The 18,470-nt window shown below is 37.4% G+C and overlaps 2 protein-coding genes across 4 annotated transcripts; one reads left to right on the top strand and one right to left on the bottom strand.

The window, feature by feature from the left end:
- Window positions 1-5,795: 5,795 nt before the first annotated feature.
- On the bottom strand, window positions 5,796-10,179 carry Bub1 (Bub1 kinase). Its single transcript, XM_014243292.3, has 4 exons — window positions 9,139-10,179; window positions 8,116-9,072; window positions 7,209-8,024; window positions 5,796-7,133 (listed from the first exon to the last, which is right to left on the bottom strand). The coding sequence occupies exons 1-4, from the start codon at window positions 10,009-10,011 to the stop codon at window positions 6,408-6,410; spliced, it is 3,372 nt and encodes a 1,123-aa protein (XP_014098767.3). The 5' UTR covers window positions 10,012-10,179; the 3' UTR covers window positions 5,796-6,407.
- Window positions 10,180-11,069: 890 nt separating this feature from the next.
- Window positions 11,070-18,073, top strand: Nin (blastoderm-specific gene 25D). 3 transcript variants are annotated; one of them, XM_036366769.2, is made up of 8 exons: window positions 11,070-11,518; window positions 12,350-12,585; window positions 12,652-12,874; window positions 12,930-13,309; window positions 13,366-14,795; window positions 16,993-17,377; window positions 17,444-17,555; window positions 17,634-18,073. In XM_036366769.2, exons 1-8 carry the CDS (start codon window positions 11,170-11,172, stop codon window positions 17,870-17,872), a joined length of 3,354 nt encoding a protein of 1,117 aa, XP_036222662.2. In that variant the 5' UTR covers window positions 11,070-11,169; the 3' UTR covers window positions 17,873-18,073. The 3 variants fall into 3 exon arrangements, with proteins under 3 accessions (XP_036222662.2, XP_036222663.2, XP_036222664.2); XM_036366770.2 differs by having other exon boundaries at window positions 11,072-11,518; window positions 13,369-14,795; XM_036366771.2 differs by lacking the exon at window positions 11,070-11,518 and adding an exon at window positions 12,106-12,272.
- Window positions 18,074-18,470: the final 397 nt, after the last annotated feature.

Below are 18,470 nucleotides of genomic sequence, written 5' to 3'. Positions count from 1 at the left end.
AAATTAGCACCATTATTTGTCGGGTCAGCATTTTTTGTATAATTTTATAGTACAATTACTTATATAAATATATGGCCCACATTTGGCCCTTCCTTGCTGTTATGAATGCTTGTGTATCAGGAAATTTCTAAACTGTACTTTCTAAATCGCATTTTTGTTTTTTTTTTTGCGCGGAAAACGATCACTTCGCGAATTCTAAACAGATTTTACCTTAGTTATGCACGAACAAATTCATAGCAGCCCACGAGTGCCTAGTTATGCCAGTCGCATTTTTTGCAATATGGGTCACGTGACAAACGATTTACCACCATTAAAGATCACATAATGCATTTGCTGTTGGAAAAACGATGAAAATATTGCAAACGCTTTCGTTGTTGTTGTTTTTGTAACTGCGCAACAACACACAGCTGCAATGCAACTTTCAACATTTACCACAGGCACTTTCTATTGTTGCAATGATCGCAACGCTATTGTTGCACATAGGCGAAAAAGTTACAAAAGCCCAAACGTTAGAGTAGTCGAAGAGACTCTTATGAAAACTTATATATATACACACACACATAGAAAGAGAAAGATTTTGCAATGGCAGCGTGGCTATTGCCAAACGGCGTCGTATTACTTTTCCTAAACGGATGTAAGAAAATTTTCTATGTATTTAAGTATGTTTTATTATGTGTGTGTTTGTATGTATGCATACAAATTAACATATACAAGTATGCAGGCATGTAGGCATGCGCATAGAAACCCGGTCTTCCACCACCTTTATCCTGCCTACAACAGCCCACCAATGCCACCTTTCCACTTTGCCGTGCCACCGCACCACTACCCTACAACACACTCACCACATCAATTGCTATCGTCGTATTGGTGCATGGGTGCATTTAGTTAAATGCAATTATTCAACCGCTTTTTCCTATTTTCGTTTTTCAAGAGAAAAAGTTGGTCATGACAATCAAAGTTTCAATGCATGACGGAACGACGGGAACCATTGCAACCAGCTAGCTGGCTAAGCAGCGGGAAAACAACCGCCATTGCCAAAGCGGCACTTATTTGTTGCCATATCAATGGCAATGGCAGTGGCATAGTGGCATAGTGGCAGTGGCAGTGGCATAGTGACAGTGTTGGCGATAGTTGTAGTGCCAGTTGTTGTGTTGTGTTGTGTTGCCAGTGTGTGGCAACCAGTTGCTCGTTTGTTAGCGAAAATCACGATCGGTGTCACACAGCATAGTCGTTAGTTATTCAAGTGTGTGCAGTTGTTGTGTGTTTTCTAACGATCTCTCCATGTTGCGCTGCATTGCGTTTGGAAAATGTGTGCGATAATATAATACAAATGCACGGACAAAAATAGTTGAGTTGTTGATGGGAAGGATTTAAATTTTTGGCAGAAACCTAAAAATATATGTTTTATAGAACCAACTGGATCAAGTGTGAATCCGGGCTGCTGCTCTTATTTGTGGTGTACCTCATCCAAATGTTTAAGAACTTTTTTCGAAGCTTTTATGGTTAGAATCTCACTCAGAGGCTAAACAGTTTCTGTGAAATATTGCCTACACTTGGTCTATACACCTTTCATATCTGTTTTAGTAGAGTTTCTTTTCATAATTATAAAATTTAGTTCTTGTAGTAATCTCGATTCGAGTTCATGGCTACCCAACTAAGCTTTTTGGAAACTATTATTCTTAGAATTATGTTGCTTTTGTTAAGAAATTGGCATAAACGTTACCAAATTAGTTTTGGAGAATGCTGCCGAAGTGACAATCTTCGACTGCATGAAAGTCCGGTCAATTACAATAAAATAGACCCGGCTTTGGACTACATATCCGCTAGATTTTAATTCGTTGAGTTATGCTGATATGTTATAGGGTTCGTTCAGCGCATCGTTTCATTGTACCGTTATCTAATGGCACAAATTTATTCGTTGTCAAGCTTCAAGAATATAAGTAGACTCTTCATCACAGATAAAATTTCAATCTCTCTAAGCTAGGGATTGCAGTTAGAGCAGGAGGCCTTCACTGCGTTGAAAAGATTAAGTGAAATGCGGCTTCACATGGTATTTGGATTTTGTATTACTACTACTTTCCATCAAGCACATTAAGATCTCCAAAAAGAGGGTCTTTAATCGGATAAAATCCGAATCAATTCGGGAAACTACGAACTGGCTGTATATCCAAACAGGATTATATAAAATCGCAATCAATTTCCGAAATAAAGAACCTGCCGTCGGGAGAAATGGGAAACCAAACAGGAATAGATTGCGGAACGGACAACCCATTGCCGGATAAAATGAGGTTAATTCCGGTAACGTAGAACCGATTGTGAATCCAATTGAACACTTAGACTGCCGAAGGAACAACTCTTAGCTATGTAAAATTCTGCTCAATTCCGGCATCGTAGACAGAACTGGTTGTTGTGCGTATAGTGGCTCTCAACAGTGTTAAAGCGCCTAAAAGAGTATTCATGGTCAGATGTAATCCAGATCAATTGCGGTAACGTAGAACTTGCTCAAAACCGTTCAGTCGTTTACTACACCGGTCAAGAAAATCCAGCTAATTGTCAGCTTTATAATTAGTTCAAACAATTTCAGTATCTCTAAGTGTATGTTTGCAAAAAAGAAAGTTTGCAATTTTTCAATGTTGCATGCAATTTTCTCTTTGCTATTTTGTATTGTGAAATAAGCACAAACATACATACATATAGATATTGTGTAAAAGTTGCATTTGCAGTCGCAATCAACGATCAAGCTGGTCGAACGATTGAGGTGCGGGCGCGGTGGGACTTGGTGGACGATAGCCGCGACTGTAGAAGCAGCGAAGCGCTTAGTTTGACTATTAGACGTTGTAGTGGTATCTCGGTTACTGGATGCAATAATAATTGCATTTGTCCCACTTTACTTTCACTAGATCGAGAAAAAACCGGCGCATAGAGATTGTGTGATTTTTACTAGCCAGCATCGCTATTACTTGAGCTAACATTGCTATTGCATGGACGGAGTTTCATTATTGTTGCAATGTGCAATGTGCAATCTGCAATATTGCGCTGGCTTTCGTTGTGCGGTTTTCTTTCTTTTCTGCAGTTGTTGTTTCAGTTTTGTTTTTGTGCGATTACTTTTTGCACTTTTCCACCAAGTCCAAGTCTTGAAAATCAACTGAAGACTGCATATTATAGGAAATTGGGTCAATCATAACACCATAATAACTTGTTAGTAATTTAAGTTTTCTCTTTGTTGAATTAGAGTGGCTTGCAATGCCATGAGTTGTCTATTAAGGCGTTTAACGCCATGCTGATACATACACACCTATCATATATGAGCCAACGAGGAGATCCATCAGTCTATTACATGGACTCAATGTAATACCAAATGATAGCAGTTGCAGTTGAGTGATTTTATATGCTTATTTATTAATGACAACAAAGCCAATAAATCATTGGGGCTTCACATTTTAGGCGATCACTTCTTTTGTCACAAATTTTGAGTTGACAGAAATGCAAGTTTTTAATTGCAACTGTTCAGGCAGGCTAAAAAAGCAAATCATTTTAATTCGTTTATTTAATATTTTTTTTGGCAAAATTAGATTTTAACATTCGACTTACATAGGTGCCGCCGAGGGTTGTACACCAGCTATAGTGATCTTCCAACGTTTCCATACGATTAAATTTTGTTTCAATATTGGTCTCAGTCTCGCCGATTTAACTCCCATGACCCTTCTCTTGAGTTGTGAGGATAGAAACTGAACGCAGAGGGCTCGTTGGCCGTTCGATGAGCCACGCACAGGTGCCCCGATGTGCAAACCGAAGTCTGTCTACAAAGCATGGATCCACTAGTACACACCAGAGACCAAGAAACAGTCGAAACAGTGAATTTCACTGGCGAACTTTCCGAATAAGTCGAAGACTGTTCTATCGCCAGCAAGAGGAGGACCACTGTTTTCTGGGTTTTACAAGATGTGATCTACATCAACAACATGCATAAGTTTAAAAAGTTTTAAATCTTCCGCCATCGTGATGATCCAATTTATCGAACTAGGCTACGAACTTTTATCCCATTTACCGTATTCTGCATATTTGGCTCCGTAAGATTTCTTTTCGTTTCCAAACGTGTAAAAGTCATTCGCCGGGCAGAAATCTCAATTGAATGTGGAGGTTGTCGTTGCTTAGGGGGTCTACTTTGAAGACTTTCAGAAAACGTATTTTTCAGATGGAGGAGAATTGCTGGGTCTAGTGTATTGAGTTAAAAAAAAAAAAAAATTATGTTGAGAAATGTATCGCTATTTTTATTTTTCTTTTGTAGGAAAAATAATTATTGGACTGCCCTTGACCACTGCACTTAAGAAATCTTACCTCCCCTGTAAGTACTAAACGACAGATAAATATTGATTGACTGACGAAATTCTTCTACCTTAACTGAAACCCGACTTTGAGTTCATAGTCTTACTTTAAAACCATACGTTGTCAATTCAGATATGGCGAGCATTGCGAAACGTCTCATAGAGAGATATCTTTAACTATCTTATATATTTGAGTTTACTTATTCTAAAATTATCAGCGTTCGTCGTACTTGAGTTTCTGTTGCCAGAGTATACAATTTCTGGAAAGGACAGTTTTTTAATGAGTAAGGTGTCGCTACCCACTATTTGAGCTTCAGAATTTAATACAATGTTCATTTGCCCAATTTCAAAACGCCTAAAATGCTGATAGAGAAAAACGGTGGCCGAAAGTTTTATAAAAAGATGCAACAATACCCAGAGACTTTGTATGTATGCAAGAAATTAAGCAGAAGGGCTATATCAGTTAAACAACCAGTTATGATGAACCCAAAACTATGCAGCCTTTGTTTTATAATCGTACTAGGAGAAAATTAGAATATAATCCGACCATCAGGCTGTTGGAGCAGCATAGCGCGGCTATAGTGTAACAGAGCTGTGTAAATAGGTGGATTGAAAAAAAAAATTCAACTGTTGAAATTCAAAGGCGATGAGCTTAGAAAGGGTGTACATAAGGTCGACCGGAATTTATTATATATGTGTTCACTACAATATATGTATAAGAATTTACGCCAACTGTCCGGAAATCGGCATACTTGATATTTTAAATAGAGTTCTGTCGACGTATCGTGTATAAATTGATTAGAACCTATCATATATACGCTTTAGTCTTAGATAAAAATACTGTCGATCAACACCATATCCATATCTTGAGATCTTTTCAGAGAAAAACGGACTGATAAACACTTTTATATAGCTATTTTCAAACAGTACAGGAAGAAAGGTCGCCATGCCCTCTGCTGAAACTCCGATATTATTATCTTCTTTCGAATACGAAGATCTCGACTATTTCATCATTCTTGAGATCGAAAAAAATTACTCTTTGTAAATGCAACGTAGAATTACTGTTTCTAAAAGGCTTAACCTCAGATAGAGTGCACAAGTATAAAAAATAGTCTCAAAACGCACGTCTAACAATCTCCCATCTTGCCAAATAACAGACACAAAAAAGTGGAATATGATGTGGCGAAAGGAATACATTCAGGCAGCTCTTGGAATGTTCGAAATGAGAAAATCCGAATGGATTTGGCGTTGAAATTATTTAGATGGGACCACTATAGAATATAGCTGCTATATAAACTGAACGATCGGTTATGTTATGCCTGATTTCGAAATTAATAATTAAGCAACTAACGGTCAAGTGGCGGTGATATTTCTAAATTCTAGCCATTTCATGCCATTTTTTACATTTTATATTATATTATATTTATTATTATATGCACGTTTGCATATGAGAAGAATGCGTTCAACTAATTTTATTATCACTTAAAATCGTATATTTTATTTTTCAATCCAATTATTTTTTGAAATTATAATGAAATCAATATTTTACATTTATATCGATATATACACAACTTTTTCATTTTCTGGATTTATCATACACATACATCATATATAGATTTGTTTGATTATAACCTCAACAAAACCTTGTCCACGCTTCTCCTGCAAAGCTTTTAGCATTTTTTTGAACTTTTACTTTTTGAACGAAGAAAATATATTTGTGTAATCAATTGCTGTATGGTAACATACAACGAACCGCAGCGTTGATACGAACAGACCAAGTAGAGGCATTTTGTTGCGCTTTTGCTGGTAGGGTCTTACTTTTTAGCGGTTTTAATAATACATTGACTTAAAACAATAAAGTGATTGAAATTGCAAAACAATTATTTTTGCGTAAAACAAATTTCATTTATGATACCAATTGAATGTAAATAAAGGGTTTTCTAAATACTTGCCACATGGTAAGACATTGTCAATATGGGCATGAGTGAACTTATGATATAATTAAAAGAAACAAATATAAAAATTAAGTGGGTGGTAACGATTATTTGACGATAGCCATATGCTTCACTAATATTGCCACGGTTATCGCCGATGCAAAATATTTGATAACGTACGTATTTGGCTCTGCAATTCGGAATCCATGCGTGCCGCTTCCTGATCAAAGGTGTGACGCATTTCGTTCAAGTCTGGCAAATTTGTGCTTTTAATGTTCAACATATCATTGAAGAACTTGGTCCAGACGTGTTTCTTTAAGTAACGCGGCAACTTCTGCTTTATGTCCCATATACCGGCACGCTTCTGCAATTGCATATACTCGCCCAGCAACATCACGTGTACAGTACCGGCGATGCAGAACAGATCCGTTTCGTATGACCATGGGCGGCCCTCCTGCATTTCGATGCATGTGAAGCCATCCGTTTGTATAACCTTGCGAAACTTCGTCGTATCCGGCTCGGGGAAGAGCGTCATATCGATGGCGCAGCCAAAATCAATAAGACGCAACGAGGGATAGTGATAATCGGTACTGGGTATACGCATTAACAGGAAATTGTCGGGTTTTATGTCCGCATGTATTATTTTATTTATGTGTAGGTGATTTATAATGTTGCAAATCTGCGCAGAAAAGTGCATGACCAATGACTCATGCATCACTTTTGTGGTTGCTTGGCGTATCTTATTGTTAATATCGAGTAGTGAGCCGAATGGCGAAAATTCTGTGGCGATAATACTAGCATTCGGCGCTATTATAGCTACCGAAATGTCCATGAGACCCGGCAATATATTAGATGACTTAACACGCTTCAACACCTGTAATTTTTTGATAGAAAACAAAATTAGTGAGTTCAAAAAATAAAAATAAAAAATTATTCGCGCTGCACTTACTTGATCGCAAATATAGATCTCCCAAGTGTTTGGCGGTTTCTGGAATTTCAACGCCACCACATTTCCAGTATTAGCGTCTGTAGCTTTGTATACCGAGCCATATGAACCACGTCCCACCTCCTTATCAATATTAAATTGCACTCCATCGGGCAAGCTTAGCGTGCGCGTATTCGCTATCTTTGGCAGTGGTGTTTGTACGATTTTGTAATTGGCACAACTATCATCCGAGCCTGGGAAGTCAAGTTTTGTGAGGAATGCACGACACAATTCACTATTGAATGGATCGATTGCCTCCTTGGTCAAGTGATGCTCAATGATTTCATGTGCTTTGCGCAGGCGTCGCTCCTTCGCCTCCGTATCATGTTGTGTGGCAAAATATGAGTTCTCTTGATAAGTGGAAATATCTGCCACGGCACTCGTATTGTATGCGGTCGTAGTATCACGAAAATTGAGGCGCCCCACAGCAGAAGTCAATGAACAGTGCGAGTTATCCAAAGCAACGGCGCTTGAGAAGGAATAATTTGCATTATCATTGAATGTAGCATTTTGTACAACATCGTCCACAGTGTCAACAGGCTGTATGTGTTCGGTGGTGACAGCGCTGCTGTTGCCATTAGTATCGCCAGCATTTTCAGCAGACGAGGAATTACTGCTGCTACCAGTGCTAATTGGTAGTTTATTAATTCTTTTCAATTTTGCTTTGAAGCGTTTAGAACTGGTTTTCGGTGTTGAAGTGTTATCCATGCTGTAAGGATGAAAAGTGTGGCCATTTTTGATTCTACCAAATTCAGGCGTTGATGGTGAAGCAGCAGAAACCTTAACAGTTGTTGTGAAATTAATATATTTAATATAACAATAAATACTTATACAGCACTAGCTGAAATGCAAAGATATTTATATTTCTTACCTCCTGCTGATATATCCCTTCAATGACATAGTTATTTCCTTTTATTGTGTGACCGTGCTGTTGACGTTCCTTTTTGAACTTAATTTTTATAGTCTTATTTTCCCCTAAACGTATTGTGGAAGCTTCAATTTGATCTTCTAAATCATCTAAGCCATTGTCTAATTCATTTACTGATTTATTTTGCTGTTGGAATTGCTGTTGCTTCTCATTTTGATAATTATGTTGGATAGTGTGACGATAAAGATTATGTTGTTGATGCTGTTGTTGCAGCTGAATTTGTGTTTGAGAGTATGCAGTTGAGTGTTGATAATTTTGTCCGATCGGTTCAACGCCATTCACTTCAGACTGCTCATTTGTACTAACTCTATGTTTGTGATTATTAGTAGATCCATTGACATTTACTCCCACAGTTGCAGCACTTGCTTCTAAATGTTGTTGCACATGTTGCTGTTGTACAGCACCTATTTCTTGTATTTCTTGCGTTATATGTTCACTCTCTTCAGTTTTCACTGTAATTTCTGCCTTTAGCTGTGCTGCCTCCTCCTTCAAACGTTGCATTTCGGTTAGACGTGTTATGAATTTTTGTGCCCTAAGTTCTTCAGGACTATATTCCACACCTGTTCCAGGATACACTAATTGCTTTGCATAGTGGCAACGACGATTCGGGTCTTCAGGCTCTTCTAGAAAGAGTGCTGGTTTCCATGTCTCATAATTGTTGCGACAATAGGCGGCAAATTTTCGCGGCAATTTACAGGGACCAATTGGAATTGTTGTTGGAGTAAGTGTTTTTTCACATATTGTCTCAACTTTAACATGATGACCTCCTTCTGTTGGTAACGAACTTCTATTAGCCTTTCCATATTCTTCTCGATCATTTGCCGTGCCATCGTTAACAGTGCTCGCTTCAGTATGGGCTTCTAAATTACTTTGGTACTCCGTTACCGTGGCGCCGTTAAACTGTAATTTGAATTATTAAGATTTTATATAAGGCCAAAGTATCACCTAGAGAGAATAATATCTAACCTGGTTAGTAGTTTGATCTGTTGAATTTTGATAACCAGCAGTTTGGTTTTGGTAAGCTTGCTGTTGATACAACTGATCCTGCGTAGACCGTATACTGGCATGCGCGTGCGGCTGATAGTAAGAATTAGAAGCCGTCGCATCGGCAGAAGATTGTTGCCTGTGATAATTTTGGTGTTGAGAAGACTGTGCCTGTGTTTGCATTTGTGCAGTTTGTTGTGTTTGTGTTTGTTGCTGTGGATGACTTTGTTGTGGAATTTGTGGTTGGGAAATTGTATGTGTTACGGTTTGTGTTTGACACTGTCCACTTTGTTGATAATGAATCGTATGAGATGGCTGATGGCTTAACTGCTGTTGTTGTTGATGATGTAGCGCCATTTGTGCAGCATTTTGCATATATAAGAACTTATTGTGTGCATGGTGAAGTTCTTCAAATGATTGAGCTTTTTCTTGAAATGCCAGGCTGAACACAGACTCAGCTTCTTTTAGCGCATGAATTGACTGATAATAACCCGCCCAACCAATATAGAACGCTGCAACTTGTCTACCTACACCACGCTGGTATAAAACTTGGTAGAAGTGCAGTGGGTGAGTTTGCATTTCAATGTACTTTAACCAGAGACGCACCATTCGCAAATCTTGCTTGTAGAAGTCACTGTGTTCAAATAGCGCTAAACAACGTTCAAGCGTTTCTCTGAACTTATTTTCTGGATCACCACGTAAATGATTTTCATACCAGCAAATGTAATTGTACCAGTGATCTAGTGGATCGGGCCCTTGGTACATGGAGATTGCATTCTCCCAGGCTTGTTTGTCTCTTAGGAAGCCGTGCATTGAATCCGTAGCTACAAGCACTGGCAAACAAGAATTCATCATCGCCAGTGGCACCAGCTATGAGGCGATAACTTCAAACACTTCCGAATAGTGTTTTTAATGTTTAAAAAGAATTAACTAAATTTTTTCTTTGTTTTTACTATAAAATAACTATCAAAAACTAAGATTGAATTAACTTTAATGCAAAATACGGCAGCTGAACTAAAAACTCACCTTGACGTATGCTGCAGGGTTGCACAGAGAGTTTTTATTCTGCAACGTTATGTTGTGCAAATTGCTAGAAAACCAACTTTACAACTTAAATAAATATTTTTAGAATTACTATTTTGTTCAAGGATTACTAAATTATATAAATTTTAATAAACTTGGACTAGAAAATAAGGAATAATCAAATATATTTTAAAAATTTAAGTAATAATTGTAATGCAACCCTGCAAACTTACCACCACTTGAAAATGGCCGCCACAGGATGATTCAAAATTTTATGTTTTTAATTTACCTTGCATTAGAGGGTGTTCAGTATATGCGAAGTTAAAAGTATTTTTACACTGAAAATAATACAGTACGCTAGCAAATTATGAATGAGTCTTAAATCAATGTTTATATGTTTATAATTGAAACGAAAAGTGGTAACTATAAAATTGTTCTGTTTTTTCATACATAAAGTACCCATTTTTGTATTTTTTTTTTGTTTTTTATGTAAAATATATAAACACTACATTTATAGAATTTTATTGTTGTGTATTATTATTTAGCTTATTGAAGGTTAGCACTATAAGTCAAATTAGGTTTTTGTTATCTAATTTGCGCATTATTTTCCGAAATAGGTCACAAATATATAGATATAATCACATAAACCAAAATTTTATATATGTATTTTGTCCTGACGTTTACTGACGTTGATAACTTAATGTGTATTAGCCTAACGGGAATTGTTTGTTATAATGGCGATTTATAAAAATACCGAAGCTCTATTAAAAAAATTTAATTTTTGGGGCACATTCCTTCTAATCAACCGGTTACCCCTGGTAGTCAGTTCACCAATCATCACTTATCAGTAATGTATATTGTAACTGGCAATACCATCCATTCACAAGTGCAAAATATAAGTGAAAAGATTTTTTTATTAATTTTCTGTTTTAGTTTTAACATAGAAGATATTTTGCACTTTTATAAAATTTATTTTAAACAAGTGATGCAATGGAGCTTTCTTCTGATCCATATGAATTAAAATTATATCAAATGTTTCAAAGTTGTGACAAAGAGCAAGGTGGTTTACTAGATGAAGAATCATTGCGTCGTTTGTGTGGCCTCCTGGAGCTTCAGGACAAAGGAGCAGTGCTTATTGCTGATTTATCTGGCAATGGTGGTGTGTCATTTGATTGTTTCAAAGAAGCACTTTTGAACTTTCTCGGTGCAGAACTCGAGTTGGATACAAAAGAACAACATAAGAAAGGTGACACATACAAACGCAGTAGCGATGTGATTTCAGCGGCGACGATCATCAATAGTAGTAATAGTAACAGTAGCTGTTTGGCAGATACTAAAGGTAAATGTGTAAAAAAAAGCATAACACTAACACAAACATCGATGTCTCCCACAGAAGTCACCTTGAGATAAAATACGATAAATGCAGTTATTTATTTATCAATCTAACAACCATTTTTGCATATTATCTAAATAGTGAAAGCTGCTGTGGTATTGATGAAACAATGTACACATGTGTGTGTATATGTATGTATGCATCAATGCATGTACGCATTGTCATTTGCAGCCACCGATTTTCAAATATTTTAGGTAATCAACACTAATTATATGAAAACAATGAATATAGCGATAAAAACAACATGTTATGGTTATAGGTAGGTAGGCGTAAGTACCTTGCAGTTTTCGAAAACACGCGTTTGGTTAAACATTTCTAAAAAATATTTTGCCGATAATGTAAATTACAAAGGACAATAGCCCTCGATGTCATCCCTTTGTTTATCTTGTTTTGCATCTTCTATTTCTTGGAATTTAAGCCTGTGGCAAAGTAAGTCGCGATTTATACAGTGGATTTCAGGCAAAATGTGTGCATTTACCTGACCTGACCTGACTGATACATCATAAATAGGCAAACGCGAGTCTGTTATATTCAGTTTCTTTTCATATTCATTCAAAAGTGCAAGTGCTCTTATGAATATAACTAAAAGTTATAACTAGTTCAAAAAAAATTTCTGAGATGGGTACTCTGTTTTATTACAAAAAGAAAACTAACTTCGACGATGATGACACAAGTGTAGACGCTTTAGCAAACATTCTAGGTATTTGTTATAACATATTTATTAAATAATTGTAACTTTTTGATAAAATTGATAACTTTATAATCTTTTTTTTGCAGAGCGAACTCTAGTCATATGTGACACGAATGAAGTAACTAAACCTGTGGAAAGCGATAATGAGATATCCGATCGAGAAGTTTCTCCGAAACTTGTGATGGGCTCAAAAAAGTATGGTCGACGCTCGCGGCCTACAGGACATAATACAAAGAATATATCGCTGACAGATTCTGATGATGATATTGAGAATAATGATCATAGATCATGTGATATAAATGTACACAATTGCTTATCATCTGTAAGTTTACATAAAAAAATGTTAAATTTATATAATATTGAAATAATATATCATAAAAATCAATAGGTGCAGCGCTCTTCTTCACAAACTGACATTCCTAATAAAGGGAGACGCCGCCCTCCCACAACAAATGGCGGTGGCAAACTAAAGCGCTGCTCATCTTTGCCCACGCAACGAAGCATGCAGCATAAGATCAATTCGAAATCCTTAAGTTCAAGTATACAAAAAGCAGAACTTTGGGACAAGCGTCAACCGCGACAAGTGCTGACGAGTAGCATGGAATCGTTAGGTAAATATATTGCATAATAATTCAATGTTTAAACGACTACACAGTAAACTTACAGAATCGCCACCATTGACGGAACCTGAAACACTGCCTGTACATAGAATACTAGATATGTTCGAGGGCGCGCAAATTGCGAATGGCAGGGGTATACTACTAGCACTCGGCTTTGATGATGACGAGGTTAATGTGGCGCAATTGAACAAGGTTTTGGAAGAGGAGTTACGTGGTTTGGATGATGATACACAGCTGCCGTTGGTACGTGCCTACATGGCGTTGCAGGCGTCTGAAATGACAGCGCTACGCCAAAACGTGCGCCAATTGCATGACGAGAACAAAAAACTACATTCTAGTAACAAGGACGCAAATCAACGATTGGCGCTCTTGGCAGCTGAAATTGATGAGCGACATGCATCCTTGGAGGATACCTCGAAAAAAGAGGTAAGACTATAAATAATTGTTTACGTTAAAAAATCGCTAATACGTATTATTAAAAGCAGGTACGATTGCTGGAACAACGGCATGCTACTTTGGTGCGAGAATTGTCAACGAGGATGGCAAATGATCGTGAAAATTGGAGCAGTTTTACAACGCGTTTGGAAGCGCGCATCAAACAGTTGGAGCAGGAGGAAATCAGAAATAAAACCGAATTAGAATTGGTACGAAAGGAAAACTGTGAATTAGAAAGTGAGCACCAGAAAATGCAAAAGCAAATTACTGAGATACTTGAAAAGAATGTGCAGCTAAATCTGCAATTGGCAGATTTAGATAGAGACACTAGTATGGATGTTCGAGAGAACCGCAATGGCAAGCGTGGAGATGTGGATGAAGATGTTGCACGGCTAGTGGAGAAGGTATCCGAATTGCAAGTAGATAATAAAAACTTAAGAGATAAGACTGATGAATTAGTAGCCGAAATAGAAAGCTTGAATTTGGAACTATTGCGAACAAAATCAAAGAACAAAAAATCTATAAGCATTACAAATTCATCTACAACGTTAGATGTTGGCAGTGTTGCTTTGGATGATGCGGAACAAGCAGCTAATTTAACTGCTACAAAGCGGCGCGGTGACTCACCTAGTAAAACACATATCACCGAAGAGAGCCCACGTTTGGGCAAATTACGGAAATGCACCGATACGACAGGCAGTGAAGCAAGTGATACCAGCGGCGAGTGGATGGCACTTAACTCAGAATTGCGCGAATCGGACACACACGCAAACAGTGCGTCAGATAATGTGAAAGATTACCTGGAGCAGATCTCCTGCCTCAAGCAGAAAATAGCGGAGCTTGAGGCACAGCAGAAAACACATGCCACAACCAGTGAGGGTGTACCAGCCGATGAGCGCTGTAAAGAATTAGAAGCCAGCTTAGAACAAATGCAACGCGCTTATGAAGATTGCGAAGATTATTGGCAGTCGAAATTGGCCGAAGAACGGCAACTTTTCGAGAAGGAACGTCAAATCTATGAAGAGGAACAACAGGAAAGTGATAAGAAATTCACCGAATTAATGGAGAAGGTGCGCGAGTATGAAGAACAATTCAGTCGCGACGGTAGACTATCACCCATTGAAGAAAAGGACGCGCTGGAGCAGCAATATGCTGATCTAGAGGCCGAAGCGAATGATTTACGTGAAACGGCAAGAAAAATGTTCGACGAAAAATGCAACGAAATCGAGAACTTACAACGAGAAATCGAAGATTTGCGCACTAGACTAGGCGAAAGTGTCGAAATCTTAACCGGCGCTTGCGAACTAAACAACGAAGCTATGGCAGTGAGTGCGTTACACATCAATCCCGATAAACAGAGTCCGGCCAGTTCGCCGATTAGTTATTTGTGGCATCAGAGCACCATACAAGAGCCAGCTAAAAATTATAATACCGTTTTTCCACCATCACCCGAGTCGCCGACGCGTCAAGCAAATCGGTAAGTTTATTTTATCTTTTGCATTGACTTTTTTTTGACTTAACCTAACATTAAACGCTCAGCATTATTTTTTATGTAAGCTTACCTAATTTGTTATATCCCAAAACATATTTTTTTTAAACAGATTCCCCTTATTAATGCGCATGGAGCCTAAAGACATTAAACGTAACGAATCGATTAGATAGTTCGGAAATATGATACATTTGCATTTTAGGATTATGACGCAAGTGAATAATTCGAAAGCTAAGACTGCTTATTTATTGTTATTTTATATTTTAAAAATTAACATTTTTTGGTTGTTTGCACAAATAAAAACAACTGACTGTCCATTTCTCGCGTTGGTTGGCAACCTTACTCAACCTTATTCTTGTATTAAGGTTTCGCGGTGAGGCTACAGGGGTCAAAATTGATTTTTATATTATAACAATTGCTTTCGCGCTGCAAAAGCTACTTTTACCAAAATAACATAAGAAAAATAAAAGAAAGCGCCACAATAAAATTATTTAGTATGATATTTTCTTGAGATTTTGTATTGAGGACATACCTACACATTGCTTACTCATAGACAATATTATCATAAGATTTTGTGGCATTGTTGTTGTTGTTGCTATTAACATGGGTTGGTTAATATTCTATTGCTTTATTTGCTATTAAAGGTGCGTTGATGAGTATTTTGTGTTTTTTCTTTAAATACTGCAAAAAAATGTTAAGGAACGGAGCTCTTAGCCGTTTATCTTATCTTTTTATGAAATTGTCGCATCAATTAAATAAAGGTTTGCCGCGTAGTTATTATGCAACTGTGAATTTGAGAATTTTTCACGAGTTATTTACTTGCTTTAAATGTTAGCTTTTCTCCTCCTTGTTGTTGTAGCGGCAGAAAACGCCCTTCAAAGATTTTTGATTTTTTCTGGCGAGTTCATAAAAATCCGGTACCCGTGGGTTACATAGACCAGACTGTCGTGCGAACGGTTTGACCCTTCTCTTACCAGACACTGAACTGTAAAAGTGTAGGCAAAAGTCCAAATTTACACGGGTACAATATTGAACATACCATAATCGCGTCGTTGCAATCGTCAAGGCTTCATATTTTGTCATAATCATATGGTTAAGGGCACACCTAGAGTGACGGCCTGAAAATTAGGCTAATTAAGTGTGATTGGCCGAAAGTTAGGTTAATTAGGAATAGATAGCCTAATAATTCGGCGATTCTTAGGAGTTAAAAATAAAACTACTGTATTAATTGTTTTTACGGGCATATTTATACTCGTTCATATATTAGGAATTCACAGATTCACAGACGCGATCTCCGACTCCACTGCTGTAGTGATTTCGGCCTCCTCCGTGGATGTTACCTTAAAAAAAACTAAATTCTCTATTAGAAGATCCTGTTCGTAAAATGACCTACGGTCTAAACAAACAAAATTAAAAATTGTTAAAAATAAGTGTCCTTTAAAAAAAATTGAAATTTACCCAAAATTTTGGTCGTTTTTGACCCACCGAAGTGCGATTTTTGATCAGATCAAAAAACTGTATGTATGAAGAGCAGTATACAGAACAGGCAACAAAAAATTTGATAGTGATAGGATAACTTTTCTCCCAGTAATCACCCTGATGAACTGCTTAAGCCGCTTGTTACATTGTAGAAGGCTGTAACTCAAAAACTCTTTGAGATACCGATTTAAAATTAAATATGAAAAAAATAGATATTGTATTTAATTTCACACTATGTGTGCCGACTTAGTTACTCATTTAGGGCTGTAGCCAATATATTTATTAAATAAAATTATACGTTGTTGTTTTTTTGACGTCAGAAAATATTCTATAAAAGTCCTTGACCGTATATAAATCTCGGTTCTATCTAGTTACATAAGCAACCCTCATGGAGGTGTGAAAGGAAAGTGTATTTATTGTTCACTGATAATACGCTCTTAATCCGTTAAAAACCTGAAGTTACATTCAAATGTTTTTTTACCTGCTCAACTGGCTACTATTAGACATACACCTTTGTACGTCGTCAACTGACGTGACCGAGAAGAATCAGTTTATAAATAACTTGTTTATAATTATCACTCGATTAGCCGTGGCTTTCAGACGCTTGCGATCTAACCTAAAATTTTAAATTTACAAAAATTAAGAATTCTTTCTCATATCAAAAACCGAAAAATCTGCAACTTTTTCCGAACTTCATATGCTTTAGAAATAATCTAACCACATCGGAGACCACCATATTTAGCACCACGCCCGTCGACACCATTGCACCCATACAAAAGCCCCCAGGATCAAAGCAGTCTGAGTCGGAAACGGATGAGGTCTCTTCCACAGCCTCGGGCAAAAGCTCCGAAAGTCACAGCCCGGCATCCACGCATAGTGCACGTCAATCACAGCAACAACAATTGAAGAAGTCACCTAGCACAGAGAACAGCATATCTAGTCTAGGCATGAAGGAGGAGCTGAAGCGCTTGAAGTTCTTTGAGATATCGTTGCGCGAGCAAGTCAAGAATTTGTCTCTACAAAGGGACGGCTTGGTTATGGAACTGCAGCAGCTGCAAGAAGCGCGCCCAGTGCTAGAAAAGGCTTATGCTGTAAGCGAAAAAACGAGATTTCTGTAAAATAGTTTAAAGTTTTATATTTTTCCATCAAAAAACTAGCGTACACCACATCCGAGCGTTATACAGCGTGTAAATCAGTTGGAGCTGCGGAATCGTCACTTGCAGAATGCTATCAAACAGCAGCAACAACAAACGGAATCGCTAATGCAACGTGAGTAACAACAACAATATTAATTAATACAAAAAAAAAATGTATAACTTTTTAATTTGCACTCCTGTTCCGCGCTAGGCTCGTGGCAGCAGCACCAAATGGAGCTAGCCGATCTGCACAATCGCATCGAGACGCAAGGCTCTATGATTGCCGAACAAGTGCAGCGCTTGCAGAATGCCGATTTGCTGGTTAAAGATTTGTATGTGGAGAATGCACATTTGGCCGCCACCGTGCAACGGTTGGAGCAGCATCGTGCGCGCATGAACATGATGCATCAGCAGCGTCAGGGTCTAAATGGTTTGCCGGGAATGCCTTAAATACATTATTCTAACATATTACCCAAAGAAGTTTTTTTGTTGTTTTATGAATAGTTAATATTAAATGTACGCAAGCCTTAATGTCCACGTAATGATGTTGTTATAACACAAACGGATCCAATGTCGCACAACTGCTCGTGTTTGGCACCTGAAATTAACACACTACTAACACTGAATATTAGTAATAGGTCTAACATACAATACAAAAATGGAATGTAGCTATCGTAGCGTTTTACGATATTATAGTTGATAGGTAGGAAAAAACGTGTGTTAATCACGATGTTCGTCATGACATGCCCATACAATTGTGTCGTTTAGTAACACATACTCTTTTATTCTTATTCTGTAGATATTACTATGCGAGTATTAAATAATTTTAACCCTTACTCTCAAGTCTTATGTAAATTTTTGTATGTATTTAGGTATTTTGATTTCTTTTGAATAATGCGCAGAAATTTTTTTTATTATTATGGCGTAAGTCGTTTTTATGCGTAACATATGCACATACATAGTGAAATAAAGCATAATTTAATTAAAATGAAAATTTCTGCATAAGTGCTAGTTTGGTATAGTTTTTTGGTTTTTGTTTTTGGTGTTG

Source organism: Bactrocera oleae, chromosome 3 (genome assembly GCF_042242935.1).
Source record: "Bactrocera oleae isolate idBacOlea1 chromosome 3, idBacOlea1, whole genome shotgun sequence".
NCBI lineage: Eukaryota > Metazoa > Arthropoda > Insecta > Diptera > Tephritidae > Bactrocera > Bactrocera oleae.
The sequence above is the reverse complement of the archived record's forward strand: the minus strand, read 5'-3'. Positions and strand labels throughout refer to the sequence as shown.

Coding starts and splice junctions, on each gene's coding strand:
- Bub1 (XM_014243292.3), bottom strand. CDS start 10,011: ATGATGAATTCTTGTTTGCCAGTGCTTGTAGCTACGGATTCAATGCAC. Junction 9,073..9,138: donor CAGATCAAACTACTAACCAG/GTTAGATATTAT, acceptor TTCAAATTACAG/TTTAACGGCGCCACGGTAAC. Junction 7,134..7,208: donor AGATCTATATTTGCGATCAA/GTAAGTGCAGCG, acceptor AAAAAATTACAG/GTGTTGAAGCGTGTTAAGTC.
- Nin (XM_036366769.2), top strand. CDS start 11,170: ATGGAGCTTTCTTCTGATCCATATGAATTAAAATTATATCAAATGTTT. Junction 12,586..12,651: donor TACACAATTGCTTATCATCT/GTAAGTTTACAT, acceptor AAAAATCAATAG/GTGCAGCGCTCTTCTTCACA. Junction 17,556..17,633: donor AACGGAATCGCTAATGCAAC/GTGAGTAACAAC, acceptor GTTCCGCGCTAG/GCTCGTGGCAGCAGCACCAA.